Source organism: Vanessa atalanta, chromosome 20 (assembly GCF_905147765.1).
Source record: "Vanessa atalanta chromosome 20, ilVanAtal1.2, whole genome shotgun sequence".
Lineage (NCBI taxonomy): Eukaryota > Metazoa > Arthropoda > Insecta > Lepidoptera > Nymphalidae > Vanessa > Vanessa atalanta.
In genome coordinates, this window is record NC_061890.1 from 9,876,446 (window position 1) to 9,896,417 (window position 19,972).

At 33.3% G+C, this 19,972-nt stretch overlaps 2 protein-coding genes across 2 annotated transcripts in view; both read right to left on the reverse strand.

The window, feature by feature from the left end:
• Positions 1 to 1,352: 1,352 nt before the first annotated feature.
• LOC125071911 (uncharacterized protein CG3556) overlaps positions 1,353 to 19,972 on the reverse strand; it is a 121,034-nt gene continuing 102,414 nt past the window's right edge. The window contains exons 3-11 of the mRNA XM_047682340.1: positions 8,053 to 8,133; positions 7,520 to 7,710; positions 6,841 to 6,938; positions 5,842 to 6,089; positions 5,366 to 5,526; positions 5,020 to 5,236; positions 4,006 to 4,156; positions 3,468 to 3,679; positions 1,353 to 2,885 (exon numbers count right to left, since the gene is read on the reverse strand). Coding sequence (XP_047538296.1) covers positions 2,824 to 2,885; positions 3,468 to 3,679; positions 4,006 to 4,156; positions 5,020 to 5,236; positions 5,366 to 5,526; positions 5,842 to 6,089; positions 6,841 to 6,938; positions 7,520 to 7,710; positions 8,053 to 8,128 — 1,416 coding nt within the window. The 5' untranslated portion in view covers positions 8,129 to 8,133 and the 3' untranslated portion in view covers positions 1,353 to 2,823. The remainder of the gene's footprint in view (positions 2,886 to 3,467; positions 3,680 to 4,005; positions 4,157 to 5,019; positions 5,237 to 5,365; positions 5,527 to 5,841; positions 6,090 to 6,840; positions 6,939 to 7,519; positions 7,711 to 8,052; positions 8,134 to 19,972) is intronic.
• Positions 15,784 to 17,839, reverse strand: LOC125071912 (protein ABHD11-like). The gene is made up of 3 exons (XM_047682341.1): positions 17,359 to 17,839; positions 16,541 to 16,905; positions 15,784 to 16,293 (listed from the first exon to the last, which is right to left on the reverse strand). The coding sequence occupies exons 1-3, from the start codon at positions 17,785 to 17,787 to the stop codon at positions 16,155 to 16,157; spliced, it is 933 nt and encodes a 310-aa protein (XP_047538297.1). The 5' UTR covers positions 17,788 to 17,839; the 3' UTR covers positions 15,784 to 16,154.

A 19,972-nucleotide genomic window follows, 5' to 3' on the forward strand; every position in this document is an offset into this window, starting at 1 on the left:
ACTCCACAAAGGGTTGGTCGTCTGGTATTGGGCATCAAAATGTCCTGCCTTTGAGTTCAAACTTGCTTCATACAAAATTTCATCGAATTCGGTTTAGTTGTTGGAAGTGAGAAGCAACAGACAAACAGTAACTTTTGCATTTATAATATTAATATATATGATTATTGAAAATTTGATTGTAAGGAATCATTTGAATTAAGATAATGAGACATAGACAAAAAAATACTTTTTTTTGCTAATTTATTTATTCCTTACAATTATATACTTAAAAACATATACATATTATGAACGGAATTATGTTCCTTTTTTTAGTTAATATTTTTTTTTGGTAATTTTTTAATTATATTAGTTTGATAATAGATATTTTTTTTTAATTATAAATATGTAAGCAAATATGGCATCGTATCGTAAGTGGTCCTCAGCACTTATAGACATTAGAACTGGAATATTTACCATTTTTATAAACTGTTTATGCGACGCCACCTAGGCTCTAAACAAAGTCACACAGTATTAGTCGATCTCGATCTCGTTGGTAGAAAAATCCAAAATGTACAGAAATGACATATTTTCGATATACTCGAATTACACATGTTCAACAGTTGACGTATTAAATTAAATAATATGGACGAAAGCTCAAATAATCCCATCGATAATAGTGTCGAATACGCTTTGTCTAGTCTTCTAAAGACTTAAGTCCCTTGTGCCTGAAATTATACTGGGAGTTAAATGAAGACATCACGACTTAAAACCGTATGACCAGTGGCGTAGTGGTGGACAAGGACCCCGGTGCATAGAAAAAGAAACGGGCCCTCACTCCCCCTTTAACTTATATTGCGCTTCAAAATTATAGATAGGAATAAAAATAGGATACAGGATACATTGAGACGAACATTAGTAGGCTAAATCTATATGTCATCTCTATTCAAAGCTAAGGTTAGAGGGCCCCCTGAGCTCCGGGGCCCTGGTGCACTGCACCACCTGGCCCTACGATAGCTACGCCACTGCGTATGACCTAGCCACTATACCTTGTCATAGGGCCTTGTGCATCCGTCTGTGTTCCAGTTAGAAAGGTGAGTGAACCAGTGTAACTACAAGAACAAGGGATATACCATGGTTTCGTATTGGCGATAAATTTAAGGTATGATGGCTATTACTTCTTACAGCGCCATTGTCTATGAGCGGCAGCCCACATACCCGTCAGCACATTGTAATCAACACAGTACATTGTAATAAAAACAAGAAATTAAATATTATAATCAATTAACATAAAATATTGAGATAAATATTTGATGAGAGCGGAGTATTAAATAAAACGAGATGACAGTAATTTCAATATTTATTAAGAACCATTCAGTAGTTATATTAAAAATGTTACTCTAATGTACTTTTGTCGCTCGTGTCGCTCAGTCTCCTAACATGATTACATTAAAAGAGTAAATCTATGTTAGATTGCACATACGTGTATACCTTAAATATGAAGCTATTTTTACATTGCTAAAACATTTTAAAAGTTAGTCTAATAAGAATTATAATATTATGAAAGATGAGAAAATGACTTGTTTATTTTTTTTTAAATATTGCACGAAAAATTCGGCTTTATGATAAATGAGATTATGATGATGGCAACACCTAAATATGTGTCATGATTTAAATAGTTTTAAAATACGTATACATGAAATATTATTAACTAGATGTGTTTAAGTGGAAATAATTACGTATCTAGTATTTTTAGAGAAGCCAAATCAATTAAAAATAATATATCACCATCATGGTGCGTTAATAATTATCCAAATGATCAACACCCAAAAAACAGATTATTTATTTCTATGACAACACTGGAAATAGTACTGTTTTAGATTAAGAAAGAGTTAAAAGGACTGGCATCTAAAGTAAAAACAAAATCAATCAATCCTAGAAGAAGTTCTGTCTTTGTGTTTCAACTTGTGCAGTGAAAATATTGTACTTTTACTTAAGTTAGTGGTAATTGTACCTAATCGAATCGTATTGATATATTATATTTTCTGATTTCGTGTATTACTACTCCGTGTTTATTTCAAAGTTTTTGTATCTACTGCTTCTTACAGGTGAATAGTTGATATAAAATAACATCAGTATAGCAACACTAGATTGTCTGTGAAACAAAAACAAAAACATTTTTTTATATCAAATACAAATTAGTACTTATTTCTAATTCTTCTAATAATTAGGTTCAATTATTTCTTGAATAAGTTTTAATTTAAATGTAAATTTTATTATATATTACTACATATTTTAAAGTTGAATACTATCAAAACTATTGATATTTTGAAGGTCGTAGCTATACGAGAGAATTATAGTAGTTCACTAAGCTAATGTAGATGTCCTACGTGTGTTCAACTAAAGGTACTCTATACCTTGAACAATCTTATTGAAATATCTGTGGCATGGTGCTAAAAGGGCCAATATCAATAAGCTTTACTTTTGATAATCGGGTCAGGTCTAAGGCATTAAAGATAGTCCTAAGTCCTTCCTTGAGGTTCCAAGAATACCAACTTTGGTCAAATTTGGTGCAATGGTTTGGCTGTGAGCGTAACAAACAGACAGATTTACTTTCCCGTTTATAAAATTAGTCTTTAGAATATGCCTTCTTGCGTGATATATTTGGTATTGATTATGTAAAGCTTATGTAATTTTAGCACGAAGTAATTACATATTTATTAATTTAAATTATTTCGCAAAATGTGGGTTCTATTTACTTTGGCTCTTCCAACATCAGATCGCAGATTTGTTTCAGTGGCTTAAATATTAAATCACAATTTGATAAAGAAAATCCTATTATAAGAATTACAGCTTCTTGTACCAGAACAGGTAATGTTCCCCGTCTTCTACGAGTAAATCGTCAACACCTGAAAAATAAAACTTACAATTAGTGTCTATCTGTTCGGGTGCATTGTTCAATCTCCATTAGACTTTTATCTGAAACGTTAGTTTGACAGTGCATTCATTCTAATCATTGTATAGGGCAATTTATTATATGTAGTCACAAATCGCCAATTTGTAAAAAATCATTTTTAAATGTAACAACAACATTGGACAACATCACATACATTACTCTGATCCCAATGTATGTACCTAAAGCACTTGTGTTATGGAAAATAAGAAGTAACGACGTTACCACAAATACCCAGACCCAAGACAACATAGAAAATTAATGACTTTTTCTACATCGGTACGGCCGGTAATCGAACCCGGGACCTTAGAGTAGCGTACTCATAAAAACCGGTGTACAGACTACTCGACCACGGAGGTCGTCAATCGTATTTGATATTAAAATATAATGGAATTCACTATTACAATTTAAAATAGAGTTTCTCATGACATCTTACCAAAAGGTGCCACATTTTATTAGATGTTTGCATTTTCTTCATAATAGCTACGGAATGGTAAGCTTTGTAGTATGTTTATACAAGTTCATAGAAATGACATACCGACAGGAGCAACCAGTTGATTGCCAGGAGGGCTGACAGGGTCGGGTATCTCAGGCAAGCGGTAAAGCAACCAGTAGTGGTAGCCCATGGGTTCCTCCTTGTGACCAGCTAGAGTGTGCACATAGTGACCATTTGGCCATTCACTAGCTTCGAACTTAAACTTAGGGTCCTGTTCTGCAGCCATTTGCATGACGTGATAGAATGATATGTTCCTGGAAATTAAAGAACTATAATTAGAACAAATTTATAAAGTAAAACATTTAATTCATTATCTGTGCATAGTCTTTATAAACTTGAGCTTTTGCTTTGTGTGCTTCTGATGCAATTTCATTAAACAGATAAAAACGAATTACCCGACACATTTAATATATTTTCCCGGCAAACAACAATACTTAGTAATGTTTTGTTTTAGTTTGAAGGGTAATGACCCAGTGTAACTACAGGTACAATGGATACAACATCTTAGTTCCCAAGGTTGGTGGCGCATTGGCGATGTTGGAACTGTTTTTAGGTTAGAATAGTAGTATAAATATATTACCTGGGAGCTATCATATATAAAGTATAATTTTCGGTAACATTGGTTCCAAGCCAGAGCGTATACGTGAAGGAGACATTGCGAGCGTCGGAATCATTGCTCGAGTGACCTGCTTGGTACGCCAGCTTCAAACTGCCGTCTCCGCCATTATTATCTGAAAATGACACATAATTATAGAAACAAATAAAACAGTAAACACTGAGAATATCCCACTTCTGTAAAAAGTTCGTTTTTTCGTTTGAGTTGAAGGTTAGGTTAGGTTAATTGTATGTTCCATCATACTGCTCTAATGCCTATTGGGTAAAAATACGAAATGTATGTGATTTATATGAAACTCATGCCGGTTTTCTCACGAAGTTTTTCTTTATCGCCGTTAAAAATTCAGTGGTGCTGGCTTGGGTTTATATCCACAATCTTTGGTTAAGGTTTAGGTTTTCTAACTACAGGGTTTTATAATGGGTTTTTATAATGTTTTTGCACACTTAGTAACACAGTTGATTGTGCTATTGAGGTATCCAAAAGATTAAATTCAAATATTATTGGACAAACTTGAAGCACTTTCGATGTTTATTAAAATACAAAATGAAGATAAATCAATCTGCGTGTGCAGATAGCAGCTATTGTTTTAATAATTCATTTCGTCTTCGACAATGAAGAAAAACATCGTTAGGAAACTTGCATGTATCAGATGAAATTCCGTTACAGTCATGTTTGTATTTAAAAACTCATAATGGAATTGGAGTTGGTGTTCTTCCGCGAGACATTCACAAGTTGCTATAAAAACAGATAGGCTGTTTTGGAGTTTTCGGATTTTTTGGGGATTCCCATGTTTAGAAATAAAAAGTACGTAGTCTATGATATATAAGTTTAAATTTATGTGTATGTGTATGTATATGTGTAAGGCATATGTTTATAATGTTTTGTTTAGTAAATCTTTAGTCTTGTAGCATATAAGAGTAAAAAATAAAAAATACTTTTTCGGTATCATTGTGTTAAATGACATATTTAATATATTACCAAGTGGTTCATGTCGACTATCTAGCAATTTATCGCTGCAATGCGGTGGTCGAACAGCAGCAAGGGATGCAGGAGTGAGCGCTGCGACCGCTGCTGCGGTTTTTGCTACATCGCCCCAACCGCCATCAGGCTCCTGTCGCTCGAGCAGCCACTTCCTTGCAGCGGGGAGACTCCAATGTTGGTGAGCTCCGGGGCCATTGTCAGAATCTTCGAGAGCCTGGAAATAATTCACATTTCCTTTTAATATTTCTTCGATTTTATAAATTTGATAATCGTTTTACTATGTTACAACAACGTTAAAGTAAGGAGTTACTTTTTTAAGTAGTGGTCGCTTTTTAAGTAGTACCTGTATAGCTAACGCTGTTGTGGTCAAGGTACCAAAACTACCGTCGGGATGTTGCTGCCGCGCCAGACCAGCCATCGGTCTTCGTACGAAATGTATCAGACTTCGGTGACGGTGATCTTGAACTACGCAGCGTAGTGCCAAGATAACCATTGAAATTGTATCTGTGACGATGGAAATTTACACTGTATATAGTTTTCTGTATTCATTGATATCGTTATACTTAACGAGGTTTAATAATAAGAATGTTATATGTGGATAAAAAACGAGAGGAGTTGTGGGTTGAAACATCCGGTTGATAATTGATTTTGCTGTATATATTTTCGCTTTTCCTATTTCTTAAAATAAATGAATAACGTTTGAGAATAATTAATTTTACACTATAACTAAAGAGTGCACGACAGCGTCGAGCTTGCCTCTGATCAATTCTAATAAAATATAGTACATAAACAACATCAGCAAAGGAATGCATGTCTGACCGAGACTGTGGTCGGCGGCGGCGTTGGCGATGTCGAGCAGGCGGCGGATGTGCCGGCGCCGCACGTGCGCGGCGGACGAGCAGGCGGCGAGCGTGGCGTAGGCGAAGTCAAGGTCGTGTGGCGGCTCGCGGTGCAACAGCGCCGTGACCAGGTCGCGTCCGTGCAGCGCGCGCGGGTCCTTGCAGAGCGCGCCCAGTGCCAGCGTGTACGCCGCCAGCCGGCTCAGCGGCGGCGGGGACTCGTGGTGCCTTGGAAGAACATCGACCACTCACAGTTTGGACTTTGGAACTTACACAAGTAAGTCATACAATGTCTAGATATATATACATATATATGTATACGGCGACCAGCCAACTGCGCAGGACACATTATAGTGCACAAGTGTGTGCGCAAACACAGATGCGCACTGTATTCCGTCGCTGTCATAATCCGATGGGACGGAAAATCCGAACGAAAATAGTTCAGGCGCAGGACTAACGGTTTTACTTGCTTTCCGAAGCACTGGAATGTACACTTTTAACTTCCGGACGGGCGTTACCGAGATTTTTTCGATTGAAAAATACAATAACTTTTTTTCGGCCCGATCTGGGTTTTGAACCCAGAACCTCGAGATCTGTGCCTTATATTAAGCCACTAGATCAGCTGACCGTCTAACATACAATGGCAATGGGCAATGGTAAAACTTTATATGAATTTTACCCGTCCAAAGTCGGAAAGGATATCTAACTACTCTTAACATATATACACAATTATTATAATTATAATAGCTGTTAATTAAATTTAATTCAATACTAATATAGAATCATGGTGGCAAGATTTCTTTTGAAATTCCTTGATAAAATAATGCTCACCAGGGCTCAAATTATACTAACAATTTAACAATTTATCGAAATCGAATCGAAACGTGATCGTTGCCGTTACAACAAGTACCTACTCCAAAAACGCAATGATCCAGTTGCAGTTCAGTTTGCAAATATTTCTTTGAATTATTAAACTTACTTGGACATCATAAGTAGTATCTCAATCTCCATTTGCTTGGCAGACAGTTGCATCTCTAGTCCCTGTTGTTCAATCTCTTTGCCTGTGTTATTGGCTAACTAAAAAAATAAAAATAATATGATTATTCTTTCGTGATCCGCATGAATTTCAATGAAATGCTGCCACATGGGTATATACCACTGTGGTTAAATTAGCTCCAAGCCTTCTTCTCGCAAAAAGTGGAGGCTTTGATAGTGGGACATTTTCAGACTGTTACTACATTATTCTTTGACATAACAACTCCTTGTTATTTCAGCATCCTTGCAATTGTCCAATATCCTAACCGAAAGCTATCGATAGTAAATGATGAGACTGCATTTTGTGCTCATAATGTTTTTGTTTCCTTTTTTTGATAAAACCAACTAGGTCGGATGGGTTTATCTTTCTATCCATCTATTGGCTACCTGATTGTAAATGGTCAGCACTGCTCGTAGACATTGGCGCTGGAAAAAATAGTAACATCACCAATGACCCACCAACCTTGGAAACGAAGTTGCTCACTCATCATTCACTTCTTGAGTAGAAATGAGGAGCCCTAAATCCAATAGTGGCTATTACACCTTAGAGTAATAACTTCCGAACCTCCGAATTTCCGAATATAAATAGTGATATTTAATTCAATATATGCCTTTGGAGTTACCTGTAACGTAAGCATTACGTGATGGGTATCGTTCCCCCATCCCCAATCAGGCTGTCTATGTTGCAGCAAATATTGTAAAGCCTTCTGTATCGCCTGACCCTCGTTGAGGGTTTCAGTTTCCCATGTCACGGTGGTCGAAGCTACCGTCGTCGGTGGTGGTTTAGTACTCGTAGTGGAAGGTGCTTCGGTTTCTATAAAAATATTTACCAATTGAATAATCTTTGTTCTATATTTAAATAAACTGGAAATTGTGAAAGTTATAATCATTCCTTTATATATTTATATTTTTATATATAAACTAGGAGAATTTGTTAGATTTTTTGTATTCTCTTTTATAAAATACGCTAGAAAAGAATTTAAAAAATTTCCAATTTAAAGGGGGAAGTGGGAGGGTTAACTTTATACAAATTTTACCCGTATGATACATGGGCTACAACGTGGAGCGAATATTTATTGATTTTAGGCATGTTGCATATGCCTAAAATCAGTGACTTATTTTTTGGCGCAATAATAAAAATAAAAAACAAACTCACCAGTTTGACCATGTACGTTCACAAGTACCATAAGCAGAGCGTAGAGAAAAACACAGGATGAACGTATTCCGAGCATGGTGGCTGAAACAAAAAAAAAAGATATCAGAAAAGTAGGCGAGAGGTATACCAGCAAAATCTTTTAATAACTCATAAAGATCTTGGCCTGTCGAGAACTGTCGTAAGTTCTATGTTAGAACAAACATCTAAAGCTGCGCTAAAAGGTCTACCAAATATGTCTAAGCAAGGAGGACAACACGAGCAGTGAAGGTGGTGGTGCATTGCAAAAGGGGTCCCTTAAACTTATTCTCGTGTCGGAAATCCTAGAAACTTCAGAATCCATGGAATGCTAAGAACGATGTCTTTTTTGTTAACAATTAGAATATTCATTTATTTATTTGAAACACCATCGGCATATTCACAAAAATAAAGTAATCAAAAATACACGGACTGATGCAGTGTGATAAACCATTACAGGTATTTACAACACTATAAAATTAAAATAAAGAAGCAATACATTCTTAAATTAAATACAAAATAGCATAAGGTTCAATTAACACAAAAATGTACTGTCAAATTAATTTGTCAACGGATCACAATTAATAGTTAGTGATCGAGTAACGATCAGTATTGAGTTAAGTTTTTTAGGTCTAATTATTCTTGCTACAAGTACATGTTTAACTGACTTTAAAAGCTAAAGGTTCTCATTATAAATTTGGTGGTATAATGACATTTTTATATACGTGGGAGATAGAGGGTAGAGATAAACGTATATGTATATTTCTCGTTGGTTGGATGACATATTAATCATAAAGAAAAAAAACAACTATAGCTTCGAACCATCGAAGTAAACTCATAGGTAAAAAAAAATCACCAACATCAGACGAGCTGTTAAGAAGCAGCATTAATGTCAGTAAAAGATCGCTATGAGGGATAAGAATAGTTGCGTAGCTATCGAAGGGCCAGCTAAACTAACCTAAGCTTTGAAAAGAGCGGATAGCCATATCACCAATTCCTGGAGCTCGACCCTGCTCACAAGATTTTTTTATCAAATATAATGCAATATAAGTTAAAGAGGGTTTGAGGGCCCGATTCTTTTTCTATGCACCGAGGCCCTTGCTCATCTAGCTACGCCACTGGATAAGACCGCCTTTAAGCACCATTTTTATTACTATGTTATATGCCGCGCAATAAAGTATTCAAATTAAATAAAATTAAATAAATTACGAACAAATGCACATTAGAATTTTATATACATTTTCAGACTGATTAACTCTCAACGCCAAAACTATATAGACATAAACAACAACAGCGAACTGGTATACGTTTTTGATATTAAAATTTGAACTAGCAAAGCCATTATGCTACTTTGGCGGGTTCTCTTAGGTATTATATGTATATCTACGGCGAAAATACCCGTTGTTTCAGATAAGAGCTTCGGGTCGAATGATTTTCCCCACTAATAGCCTAATATGATGTACAACATCTCAAATATAATATATATCATACAATGAAATTATTGTCTACGTATTTTTTTAAGTTTATATTTTTTATAATCAAAGCTTATAAAAGTAAACGTGGGTCGAAAAACAATGAACATTGTTAGGAATTATAAAAAGTAGCAAAATGCTCTTTTACTTAATCTTTGATCTGTAATATTTGACAGCACACCAGAAGTCTACGTTAGTATGGTAGAGTAGGGTCTACACTGGACGCGAGGGGCCGCGGATGCGTCATATCGACACGGTCCCGGAATCTCGCTGAACAAAAATCAAAATGTACTTTATTCAAGAAGGCTTTTATAAGCACATTTGAATCGTCATTTTACAAACTATATTTAGTGAAGCTAATATATATGATATCGGTAGGTGGACGAGCGAATGGGCCACCTGATGGTAAGTAGTCACCACCGCCCATAGACAATGGCGTTGTAAGAAATATTAACCATTCCTTACATCACCACGGCGCCACCAACCTTGGGAACTAAGATGTTACGTCCCTTGTGCCTGTAGTTACACTGGTTCACTCACCCTTCAAACCGGAACACAACAATACTGAGTACTGCTGTTTGGCGATAGAATTACGTTGAGTGGGTGGTACCTAGCCTGACGGGCTTGCACATAGCCCTACCACCAAGAAGCCCTACTACTACTAGAAACTGTATTAAGTGACCGTAGTAAGCCGCTTCGAAGATGGCCATGGCAGTGGATTTTGGTGGGTAGTTTACTGCAATAAACAAGGGTCTATGCTGGAGGATAGTAATAATAATAATTTGTAATGTAATTAATAGCTGAATAAGATAATACGACAACAAAGTATTCATCTTAAACAGAATATATAATCTACAATAAACACAATTTACGTAACACGCCATAATTCTTCGAGATGTGAGTATGTGTTAACTATTTAATATTTATAAAGCGCTGAATATGTATGAACAAGCGACGCTTCTTGTGCGTGAGGCTAGGAAAGCGGCGATTTGATTCACGTTCACAAAATGTAAAACTTTCTTAAGATTTAATAAGTGTCACAATCTTTGTCAATTATTGATTTCAAGAGACTTTACGCCTGTTTACAAAATTGTCCAAAAAGTAGTTTAGTCCTTTTATGGTTCGTGCAAGTTTATGAGTTTCTTAATTCCACCATAACGTTTAAATGACTGAAAAGACTTGAAACGTTTAGGGTATCGTATGAATCCTTACTGCATCCCGAATGACAATAGTTTAAAATTAATTCAATAATTTAGTAACCTTCGTTTTTTAATTTTATTTTTAAAATCCATTAAACTAAGAATTGAATTGAAAAATATATTTTTTTGTCTTGAGAAAATTAGGAATCCTTGGAGTTTATGATTGCTTTATCAAATTCGGTTAAGTGGTTTCGCCGTGCAAGAGCAACAGACAGACGGAGTTACTTTATACTTTACAATTTATTATAATTTATAATATTAAGTATACGTTAAGAGATAAGAGAGACTTGTTATCATAATACGGTAAAGAAAAATATTAAATTCTACTTTTACTCGTAGTAAAATTAAAAGAATCTCTGAAAATATTAGTGGCGAGCGCTTTCGTAAGATAAATTTTATATAATAAGGCGTACAAGCTGTCTTGCATGCTGGAATGCATTGTCAGTTCACTTTGCATTACATTTTATATATTAAGTTTAATATTGTAAAATTACAATTTAAAAGCGCTTGTAAAAACATACTCGAATAAAATATATATCATTTTCGACGTATAAATTATTAAATAGACCTGTTAGGTATGTATATCCATTAAGATCACCCCCCTCATATTTCTATATTTTAAATTACACGTGTGAAACAAAAGTTACCCCGCTTGGTGGGAATCCGAGTTATGTGGGATTACTCACTAAAAACCGATGACGCCTTAAGCATGAACCGGATATGATCGTTCGCGGCTTCGATAGAATAAGGGTCCATATAACGCATGCACATCGTAATAGATATTACTCCACTGGTCTGACATATTCAACAATCATCGTCATATTTCAGACAATTGACCCAAAACTTGAATGAATTACACACCTAAACCTTCCCCGCAAATCACTCCGTCCATTGGTGAAAACCGTATGAACTTCTGTTCGGTAATTCTGAGTTTATAGGGCTTAGACAGACAGAAAACAAATAAAGAGACAGGGTCTTTGTTTTATAATGTGTAGTAATAACGCTTGCTTTAACCTACATTTGACTATCACGGAAATAACCAGATACGTAATAAGACTTTGTTTACAGCTTAGGTATTTTTCAATCGCTGTGACTTGACTCAGAGTCAAATTAATATGTCTGGGAATTTATAATTTAAAATATTATCTACATTTCGCAATAGTTTCGTCAGTACATTCCTCGCATCACTCTAAAATTCTAAATAGGATAGATAACACAAAATTGTATCCGTAATATAAAGTTTGATACATAACAATTAAATGTACTTAGTAGAACTTATAAGAACTTTTTAATAAAATATTTATTTATTTTTATTTCGATTAGGCGTGTCATAAAGTAACACCATAAATTTATATTAACATTATAAATGCGAAAATAACTAAGTCGAGATGGCCCAGTGGCTAGAACGTGTGCATCTTAATCGATGATTTCGGGACAAACCCAGGCAAGCATCACTGAATTTTTATGTGCTTAATTTGTGTTTATAATTCATCTCGTGCTCGACGGTGAAGGAAAACAGTGAGGAAATCTGCATGTGTCTAATTTTCAACGGAATTCTGCTACATGTGTATTCCACCAACCCGCAGCAGCAGCGTTGGGGCAGCGTGGTGGAATATGCTCTATACCTTTTCCTCAAAGGGAGAGGAGGCCTTAGCCCAGCAGTGGGAAATTTACAGGCTGTTAATGTAAAATGTCTGTTGCTTTTTCATGGACAAAGCAATTTTGTATGAAGCAAGCTTGAACTCCAAGGAAGAACATAGGCTTTCATTTTATGCCTAGTACCTGATGACCAAACCCAAAAACGCTGCACACGACGACTATTATTTTATAAATTCAAGAACATCAGCCGAACGTCTCATTAAGAAATATAAAAATCAATTACATTTGTCGCATCTATACTTGAAATAGAAAATGAATCCGTTGCATAGTTTTTGCTGTTTCCCTCATTAAATGAGAATTCTATCGTGGCTTGAGGGTTTTTCTTTCTAGTTAGGGGGAGAAATTGTGACGTCATTAGTTTTACGAGCGGTAGTTAAAAAACGTCCGTAATTGGTTGTCGTTAAGTCTGTCTCGTCTGTGTAGATACCACCATTATATTCGACGTAGGTATATAGTCGATCGCAAAACTGTTTTAGATCATATGTATATGCAAAAATATTGTTATTAAGGATGATAACAAGTGTTATTACAACATAGCAATCACGTGGTTTCAGATTTTAATAATTTTACGTTTTATTTCACCGTGAGTCTAACATTGCAAGCAAAGGAATTTAATTTTTGAGGTGCGTTCAACAGAAAAGAAACCATTCCTCAAATATTACGTCAGTCACGCTTTGAGCTGGATCGAGATATCTAGTCAGCAAAAGAGGTTACGACATTTTTAATTATTTTTTTATATGTAGGTATATGGCATCAAGAACTAGGATTATTTTACCCAAATAATATTATTATTTGTCTTATTTGACTCGTACGAAGTCGGGACGAGTATGTTATATGTATAAAAATAATAATGCGACTAAATATAACTAGAACTATGAGTACCTATATACTAAATACGGCACACAAGAGTCTAAAGAGTTAATGAGTGAACAAATACTTATTTTACTGGGTGGTAACGCTTTGTACAAGACTGTCTCGGTACCACCCACTCATCAGATATTCTATAGCCTCAGTTGTGTTGTGTTCCGATTTGAATGTGAGTGAGCCAGTATAATCAAATAAAATTATAAATTGTTTCGTTTAAGTTTTGTATTAAGTTTGGTTTTCATTGCATTGAATTAAAAGTCTGCGTCATATTTTAAGTAATTTTGTTGTATATTAAATTAATATACTAATTTATCAACACTTAACAATAAAATAGAGGATTTTTTTGGAATGTCTAACTGAAAAAAAACTTCTGAATCAATGTGCTACACTAGAAGATGTAGCTCGTTTCAGATTTTTTGCATATAATATTAATAAACATATTAGCAGCAGCGCTTCGCAGTTAGACCTGCTATAATTTCAAACTATTGACGTGACTATTGTGAACTCCATGTTTTTGTGAGCTATCAGTATATATAATCAGACACTTATGTAACGTGATTCCGCTCATTTCCTGGCTTCATTTGTTTCACCGTTTGTTCACATTACAAAGACAATTTATCTATACGGGCAACGATCCGTGTTTTATCTGACACGAGATTGATGAACCTCTTCCACGGCTGTAGTCCTGGTACTTCCTTTTCAATCGAGTAATGAATCTTAGTGATAAATTTTTACTTACAAAAATATTGGCAGGTAGTAGATACACGAGGTTTATACGTAACTAGGAACTTGCCGCAACTTCGCATATTTAAGCTATTGTAACTTTGACGTGGTACTTATAGTGCTTACGTTGTTCATAATCAGTGCTTTTTGAGCTAAGTTCGAGCAGTTTATTACTTAATGCATTATAAGTATTTTCTAATTTCCCCACTTTAATAATTACAAACTGTTTACCTGTATTAAAATAAGGAGAGCTAAGACTACAATTTCATTTATTAGAGTTCATAAATTTCTATCATAAAAGAATATAACTATAGAGTGAATTTTTCAACTTGGTGTGGATTGTAAGTACCTAAATATGGGTCGCATAAGTACGCCCGATTATGTCTGTCCCGGACCCGTTTCTTTTTTTAAATTGGACATGAAGATTTTTTGAAAAAGCAATATATACATACATACAAAAACACAGATTCTGTATAAGTCTATGTTGTCGCTTCTAAGGATCAAAGTATGTGATAATGTTGAATGTTAATGTAGGTAATTTGTCTATGATTACCTCGTTACCATTCTCGTATCCTATTCGAAATGCTCAATTTTGTTGTTTTTCAACACATCTCACCGATTTGTAGTCTTCACAACGTTACGATCTAATTAAAAAAATACTTGCGTTAAAGGCCTGTATATAAATAATTCAAAAATGTCAATTTCATTGAAGTGTGTGTATAACGCGTTAGTTGTAAGGTTTGAATTACATTGTTTGAAGTCTTAAAATAGCAGGTAAAATATTTGTGTAATGATTTTAATTGTCATATGAATGTGATAGATAAATTTATTAACTAAACTAACTTAAAAACCCAAATAGTCCAGTTGAATTAGATAAAAAACGGGGATTGACATCGAAAGACATTCACTTCACTTCTTTTTAGGTCTAAATCGAGCCTAGGAAAAAAATGACGAGGACTAAAACTCTAAGAAATTTAATTTCCAACTTTGATAATGAGCATTTTTTATGTAAAATTAAAAATAAACAAAAAATCACCCCTAATTAATTCAAATTGGCTTTATTAAATGTATAGACTATGTCTGGTTCGGAACGTGATTGACATACCATTTCTAAAAGGAAATCTAAATATCAGAAGTCACTCTTATTCGTCTATGATGTATTAATCATATTTTTATATTGTACGAATCAATAAAAATATTAACGCGACGGTTTTTGTCTATATAACCTTGTAAATGTATTTAAATGTACGTATAGTACGTTTATATAAAGTTATCAATTTGACAACTATCTACAAAAGGAAGAACCGATAAGGATTCATTTCCGCCCTAGAAGAACGAAAATAATATATAATGTCAAATGATGTTGATATTCCCTTCATATGTTCTGAAACGTATGTCATGCAAACACATCGGAACTATATAGGAGAATGTTGCTCGTGAGGGATTCCCAAAAGAAAATATATTTCTAAGAGAAAAATAACTTAAATTAATATCACTATTATGTTTTAGTGAGTCTTGAGTTAATAAATATATAAATGTTATTTTTAATCTTATTTTTTCGAAATAAAACTAATTAACCCATACCATTGGCATTCAATGGCATGATCATTGCTTTTTACTTTATGAATTAAAAAAATTAAAACTTTAATTTATGAATAACTTACATATTTAAAAATTGTAAAGATTTTCAATTAAATTTAGTTGTGTGACATAAAGATAAAATTATTGTAAGTTTTCATAATGTTAAATAAAAAACAAAGTTGATTCTTAATATTATAATTACAGTAGATCTTTGTATGATTAATTCATAATATAATTTGTTCTTATAATATACATTAAGTAAAAAAATATAATTTCTGTTCATTATATGTAATATGGCAAACGGAGGCCCTGATGGTAAGTGGCCACCGATGCTAATAGACACAGGTGCTGTAAGAAAAGTTCAACTTTACCTTACATAACCAATGTACCACCAACTTTGGGAACTAAGATAATAAGTTACACTGGTTCACTCTTGATTCAACAATACTTAGTAAAATTAATAATTTCTTTTTGGTGGTAAATATCTGATATGTGGGTACAGGGTACACAACACATAGCCAACACAATAGTTCAGCAATTCGCATGATTTATATGTGTTATAAATCGGACAGAGAAAGAGTCAACATTAATTTTCTGCAAGGAATTTACAGACAACTTCATGGAATTTATCTGGCTGTTGAATATGTATCCAATGTCCAGCATCTTCAATATAAATGAGTTCAGCCTGTGGGAAGTATTCTTTTATTGTTTGCAGGTCATTTTTGCTGTAAACAAATACAAATTAATTACTAAATAACTCATTGGTTTACTAGCTAAACCAATTAATTTTGGTAGTTTTAAATTGATTGCAGCTCTATATCTTATTAGGTCTGTAGCTTTTATTTTATTTATTTTTAAATATATTAATAAATTCAAATGATCCTTATGATTAATGATAACATCTCATTTAAATTAACCAAAATTAAGTAAAATCATATTAAGTTGTAGTGTGTACAAAACTAAAATAAGTACCCAATGTAAATGGAAAGAGTTCCTCCAATGAAAAGAGTTGGGCCGACGTATTGAAAACCTTTTAGATTATATGGAAAATTTGCAATGTGCTTTTTAAAATTTTCTTTCAGAGCTGCCAAATTAACTTGCCACGTGTAGCCAATATCACGCTGCACTAAGTTTGATATTAAGTAATTTCGTATATTTATATCAAGGGTTACTGATTTCAAATGTTCATCAACCAGTTCCCTTGCTTTGGACATTGAAATATCTGGTTTGACAGACATAGTAGACATAGCATCTAACAGATTTAATATGGTAAATATTTGAGGACTCGTTTGTACTGGTGATATGTCTTCTACAATCAGGCTTGACACCAAATCAGACTGAAATAATAATATACAAATTTTTAAATGTAAAGTATTGCCATATAAAAATTATAATTATTTATTTGATTTTTTTTTATAGTAAATAAACCAATCAAAAGTGGTTGCCACACTACCACAAAGTGTACAAGCAAAGTAGGGGTAAGTGAGTTACATTCAGAGATACATGATAATTTTTATGTTTCATTGCTAAAAAAAGTATATAAATTTTTTCCAAGACTTTGGTAAGATAGTTTACAAGAAATAAAATATTTTAACAGCATTGAATAGAGGAAAGAAGTTATTTTTAGTTAATATATTAAAATTTACTAAGTATTTTAAAAATGCAGGTAATTTTTTACATAATGAAAAAATATATTAAATATTTCAATTAAGATAAACCAAATAACTAACATAATTTTTGATAAATGCTAACTTCAACAGAATGATATAGGTAAATTACGAAAAACTTACATAGAGTAGTGAAAACACCATAGCAGTTATACCTCCCATACTGTGTCCGAATACAGATACCTTAGGCACTTCTAGCTTTTGAAGCAGCTTCCTAATATCAGCCGCCATATGAAAGTAAGTATGCTGGGGAGAACGATCGCTGTCACCGTGGTTTCGTGCATCAATAGTAATCACCCTTCTACCAGTTGTTTCATGAATCGATTTACTCACGTCAATCCAGTTATTTTTTGAACCCAACAAGGCATGCAATATTATTAACGGTGGCTTTGACGAAGTTTTATCAGTGTATTCGTATGAAGAATAAGCCAAATCCACAGTTTCGTCGGTGCTGGAGGTCGCTACACTTCGCATAATTAAGGGAGTTAGGCGGCATAATGAATTTGAACATATTTTAGGAATAAATTTCGTTATAATGAGAAAACACTGCATGTTTATTTTCAAATTTTGAACATTTTTTGATGTGCGGTTGACATTCAGGATTCAGGGCTTACAACTGAAAATTAATTAATTCATGATACGCACATGTCATTCTTGATAATACAGATTAACTCAAAATGTAGTCAATACAATACAATATTTTAATGTGTAATTTACATACAGTAAACATTTTAATAGTGCATGATTTTTTTAATAATTGTATAAAACATAATTTTAAGTAAATAATTAAACTGTAGTGACGTAGTGTATTAGACTTCATATAAATTAATGAATATAAATAAAACATTTAAATTATAACTAAACATACACTAACATAAACATTTTTAGAAATAATAAAATAAATAACCAAGAGGCATTAATCTTCCGTAGGAAGGTTACAAATACTTTGAGTTATAGGCGACCCAATAACAGAGTTATAGCGTAAATAAGCAATTTATGGTTTAAATCTGTCATGGGAATTGGGATACATCAAATCAAAATGCCCGTTATCAATATGTTTTATTATTAAACTTTAAATGCATCGTTAGAAGATATTCAAAAACTATACAAAAAAATCATCTAAAAATATTGATAAAGAACCTCATCTATATTTTAAAAGAAAATATAAATAAATATACTACCTGTAGTAAAGAATATTGCAAAAACATTTGTCACTAAATTTAAAAAAACAAAATATTAAATAGTTTTAATCGAATAGACAACAAAATAGTTATAGATGAGACGTTTGTGAATATTTTACTATTTAATAATTAGTAAAGCGAAAACCTTAAAATGAGATAAACTGGTAGCGAGAAATGAAATTAATCCACTGAGTGATTTTAATCTTGAAAAAAATCATGTAAAATGAATTTACATCAAAGGCGACAATTTGGGTTACCCCAGGTAAGGGTAATTTTCCGTCTGCTGCGCTAATTGGTAAGACCCGCCAGCGAGGCGTGGGAAGGCTTACTCCATTACTGGCGGTAAACATGTTCGTGTTAGTTAGACAAGTCTTGGATCTAGATTTGTTTGTTTAGTGCGATATGGGATCCTAAACTTTGTTTAATAGTAAAATTACAGTTTGGTAATTATATCTGAGTTTGTAAGTTAATAAGTTTTACAATATGGTGGTTATAAGCAGAGTATATATGAGTAGTATATATGACGTTTCGTTTTTATTAACCAATATTATTGTAGGTTAATGATGGTGCGTACATTGGAATAATTTTTTTTTATTTTATTATGCTAAATGACAAATATAATCTGTGCTTTGTTTGCACAATTCAAAGCCATTAAGCTAAGAATTTAGAATTGAACTGTATAATGAATTAACAGTATTTAAAACGGCATATTTACCATGTTTTTTATTTTTATTTGATGGAGCTCGATATTTCGACATTATCTACGAATGTCTTGTTCACGAGAACAAGACATTCGACATTTGAGTCTCGTGAACAAGACATACGTAGATAATGTCGAAATATCGAGCTCCAACAAATAAAAATAAAAAACATGGCAAATATCCCGTTTTAAATACTGTTAGTAATAAAAATAACCATCTTAATTTAAAATCTTGTATAATGAATATAGAGAATTTATTAATCAAACATTTTTTTCATCAATGGGCTTTCACAAATAAATAATTATCAACATGAACTAGTAGACTGTTAGTTAACGATAATTATTGAGATGGATAGAATTACAACAGTTAGACATAATTTCTCATATCCTATATCCTATAAAATTCTTTTAAATTAAAGTTTTAAGAGCTCTATTTATCTTCTAGATCTCTGCTAATTTTCCGTCTGGTGCACTAATTGAAAAGTAGTCAGCCGACTGCGAAAACGCTTCGTCAATGACATCAGGCTGTAGCACCATTTTCGGTGGTGACAGAGCGAGTTAAATTGAAATGTATTTGTTTATTTCATTGGTAAAATAAATGTAACATAAACATATGTTGATGCGAATTATATATGCACTCATTACTTTAGTAGGTATCGACTACAATGCATTGAAAACATTGATGCAAAATAACAATTGGCTCTAGAAATACATATAACAATTTGACATTCACGAAGATCGTATACGATTAATATATTATTTTTTTTTTATTCATTTCAATGCATTTTCTAAGCGACTCGATTTAGTAAAATAAATCGAATCGATCTGAAATCGTATTCCTAATGTTAAATGAACG